Below are 3,960 nucleotides of genomic sequence, written 5' to 3' on the forward strand. Positions count from 1 at the left end.
TCTCTCTCTCTCTCTCTCTCTCTCTCTCTCTCTCTCTCTCTCTCTCTCTCTCTCTCTCCTATCTCTTTCTCTCTCCCTCTCCCTCTCTCCATGTCTCTGTCTCTGTCTCTCATTTTTTTTGAGACAGGGTATCTCTGTGTAGCCCTGACTGTTCTAGTACTCTCTCTGTAGACCAGGTTGCCCTTGAATTCACAGTGATATACCTGTCTCTACTGGCCTCTGTGTTATTAAGTGCTAGGACTAAAGTCATGAGCCTCCACTGCCTCACTAAGACATCAGGTTTGTAAAGCAAAGCAAAGCAAAACAAAACAAACAAAAACAAACCCTGTGAGTGTTTCCTGTATACAGACAAAGTAGATTCTTTTCCTTCTTCTTCTTTACTNTACCTGGCCTTGAACCTAGGATCACCTGCATCCTAGGCAATCCCTCTCCTGCTGAGCTATATCCTCAGACCTCTTTTTCACTTTTTACTTTGAGATGAGATCTCACCTAGTCACCCCTGTTGGCCTTGAACTTGCTCCATAACCTGAGTGGACCTTGAACTTTGGTCCCTTTGATGTTTACTCAGATCCGAGAGCAGACAGATTGATTCTTCCAGCCCCACCCTCCATGGCTCCATCTGAGATCTGCCCATCTCTTCCTCCTGGGACACCCAGAGGATCTGTGCCATCAGCCTCGGCCTCTCACCTCCATGAGCTGGTAGCCTTGCTTGCAGGTGACAATGAAGTAATCCTGGAACTGGTACTGAGGTTGTGGACCTTGGATGACGGTGAACTCATCCAGAGCCTTGGGCTGGGGGCACTTGATGACTGTTGGTGAGGGCATACTCTTGTCAGAGCCATTGGTCCCCCTCCTGTTTCCCATATTACTGGCAGGCGAGGGAGGCACTTAGTTATCTTATTTTAGTTTAGGGGTCTCGAGAGAATACTCCAAGTTTCATGCATGTTCCACACAAATTTCCTAGGAAGCCATGCTCCACCCTATCGCTCTCACTTTCAGTAGTGTAGTGCAGCTTCCAGCCTCGGCTGTCCCCTGACTCATCTGTGAAGAACAGCAGATCCACTGCATTGCTGCTGGTGTCAAGGTCTGGAGGCCTTTGCTTTCCACAGAATTCACCCAAGTTCTTCCCATTAGCATGGATCTGATGGGAAGAGGCTTGGAGATCATGGTTAGTTCTCCAGTGGGGACATTTTTACACAAGTCCCCTCGGGTGGCCAAGGGTAGGGGAGCTATTCTAGACCTCTATGATCATGGTCAGCAATGTGTCCCTGTCCCAGTCATTCTGAGGTCCCAGGAAGGAGCAGGGAGGGACCTGGGGAGACACGAGGGTAAGGGAAGGAAAGTGAAGTCTAGGTCTACCTGAAGCTGGTCATAGGGACAGTGCACTTGCTGGTGGTCATCGATTTCAAAAGGATCCAGGAACTTGAGGTGCACAGTGAGGCCCCTCTTCACCCGGATGCTGTAGTTGCAGCGTAGATCCGGTGGATAGGGCTGAGGGTATTCGAGACTGGAGACATAGCCCGAGGGCTCTGTGTAGAGCTCCCTGCTGCACTCAGCTATAAAAGCAGAATCAGAGGGGTCATTAGGCTCTTATGAGGGCCCAGCAAGCCTCTGCTCTGCCTTTGCCTACACCCACTTCCCACTCTGCATCACCCTGGCAGGATTGCCCATCTTTCTGAAGCTCGTAGCCACGATGGCAGGAACAGAAGTAGCCTCCAACATAGTTGTGACACAGGTGTTGGCATCGGGGCTGCGAACCCTCTTCCACTGATTTGGGCTGGGATGCACATTCATCAAGGTCTGGAAGGGATTCCAGAAGGAATGGTTAAGTTCCTGACAACAGAATTCTTGGCTAGATGTGCTACTGTTGTTCCATCTCGTATTCTGTCCAGAGACTTCTGTGCGTATTTTTTTTCTCAGAGTCCTGTACCAGAAGCCTGGAGACAAAGTCCACTTCTGGTCCCTTTGCCTCTCTAAAGTTCTCTGGGAACTGCTCCGTGGCAGCAGATCCTAGATGGTCAGACCCCATCATGAGGAGAGAAATAAGGAAAGCTAGGCTTCTGGCTCCTTTGGGTTGTGTTGAGGTTTGGTCTGTTCCTTTGTATTGCAATGCTAAATAATGGTGCCCATGGTCTGGTTGCCCTTAGGGGCAAGAGAATCCTCACATACACCAAGTGATACTGTGTAACCTTGCTCTTTAGTTTAAAACTATTGGTTGAATAAAGATACTGGCAGCGTATAGCTGGGCAGAAGGTAAAGTTTTGGTTCCCATGCTTGGGGTCAAAGGAGGACCATGATGGATGACAGAGAAGGTGGAGAGAAGAGAAGAGCTATTGTGAGAATTGCCCATGAGAGCTACCCAGTCTCAGTAAGAGCAGATGCAATATGACAAGTTATAACTCAGGGTTGTTAACAGGGAAGTATACATAAGAGCATAGAGGGTTGATATCTGCCCAGCTCTATCACTGATGAAGGCTTATTGTAAATATAAAAGTTTTATCTGGGAACTGAATGATCAAAGGATAGAAATCCCCGATGGAGATTAAGAAATTACTACATCAGAGTTCAAACTTGCCCCAGACCCAGTACTGTGGCTAAGGCCAGAGGGAAGTGGTGGCCATGGGGTGCACTTACCTACAGCCTGGTAGTAGGCCAGGAAGCCCTTGTAGAATGTGATGGTCCCATTCTCCTCATTGGAGAAGTCTGTGTGGAAGGTCAGCAGCATCTTGTTTCCTTGGGACACGAATTCCTTGCTTCCTGGGGGGTTGCCCAGGGGAGAATCCAGTTGCCCACAGAGCCTCCCCAGAGTCTGCTTATCAGCAGAAATCTGTCGGAGGGGGGACAGTGGAGAGAAGCCCTGCTAAGGAGTCTGGTCCCGTGTGGCAGGCCAGAGAGGCCCTCCCTGGATTGACTCATGATCTAACTATCTGTCAGATCTGGATGCTGTGCCCACCCTCAAGTGATGCTTATGGGTCCATCTCAGTCTTTCATTAACTTTGTTTTCTTAAGGTAGGATACGACTATGTATCCTAGGCTAGTCTTGATGGAATTTATTAAGGTCTCTGTCTCTCTCTCGTGTCGAGGGGCATACATGTGGAGCCCAGAGGATGACTTGCAGGAGTCAGGTCTTTCCCTCTGTCATGGACTAGCTTGGGATTGAACTCATGGTTTTCAGGCTGGGAGGCAAGGGCATTTATCCACTGAGCCATCTTGCCAGCTCTGGACTGGGATTGAGCCTGTAGTTCTGCCTTCATCCCAACTTTTGGCTAACCCTTTACCTGTCATTGTGTGCCTGGTACATCATCTCTTCTCTGTTTTTTGCCCCCATCCCAAGGTTCCGATCTCATTTCTTTCCTACCATTTCCTGTACCCTCCTTCTCCAGATATCCTGGTCTCTTGTCACCTTTATTGTTCCTTTTTTTCTAGATCTTGGCTGTCCTTGTCTTCTTCTTCTTCCTTCTCCACCCCCCTCCATCTCCCTCCTTGGTGTTTCTGATAGTGTGCTTTATTAAATAGCCTGTGCTTGCCCAGGCTGGTCCAGAATGTTCTAAGTCTCCCTTGTACCTGTGATCTGTGCTATCATGCCCAAGTTTTTGTTTATTTTTTTTGATTTCTACTACACTGCTTTAAAAGCTGCGCTCAACTCAGCCTCCTGATAGACGCAGCTGAACGTGATAGGACAAATGGTGCCCAGAGGTCTCTGCACTGGCCAGCATCACCTGGTGTCTTGACTGCTTGGTCTCACAGATTCCTTACTTTTTCCAAAGCAGAAGACATTCTCCTTGCTAGCCCTGCTGTTGGATGCCCCCCTCCCTTAGTGATGCAAACTTGTTGTGTCCTCTTTGTTGGGGAAGTGTGCAGTTTTCACATTATTTTCTTAGCCTCCTGGCTTTTGCCTGAGCCTCATAGTGTGAGGAAGGGCATAGGCTCTGCTTGAATCCTGCCTTTTATTTTTACTGG

General features: G+C 48.7%; 1 protein-coding gene across 1 annotated transcript in view; it reads right to left on the minus strand.

Moving 5' to 3' along the window:
• The window catches only part of LOC110314999 (complement C1r-A subcomponent-like), a gene marked incomplete at its 5' end in the record, with an annotated part of 14,508 nt that overhangs the window by 4,726 nt on the left and 5,822 nt on the right, over positions 1-3,960 (minus strand). Inside the window, 5 exons of the mRNA XM_021189171.1 lie at positions 688-809; positions 994-1,141; positions 1,360-1,556; positions 1,654-1,800; positions 2,635-2,827. Of these exons, the coding sequence (XP_021044830.1) occupies positions 688-809; positions 994-1,141; positions 1,360-1,556; positions 1,654-1,800; positions 2,635-2,827 (807 nt within the window). The remainder of the gene's footprint in view (positions 1-687; positions 810-993; positions 1,142-1,359; positions 1,557-1,653; positions 1,801-2,634; positions 2,828-3,960) is intronic.

Source organism: Mus pahari, unplaced genomic scaffold (assembly GCF_900095145.1).
Source record: "Mus pahari unplaced genomic scaffold, PAHARI_EIJ_v1.1 scaffold_9635_1, whole genome shotgun sequence".
NCBI classification, from domain to species: domain Eukaryota; kingdom Metazoa; phylum Chordata; class Mammalia; order Rodentia; family Muridae; genus Mus; species Mus pahari.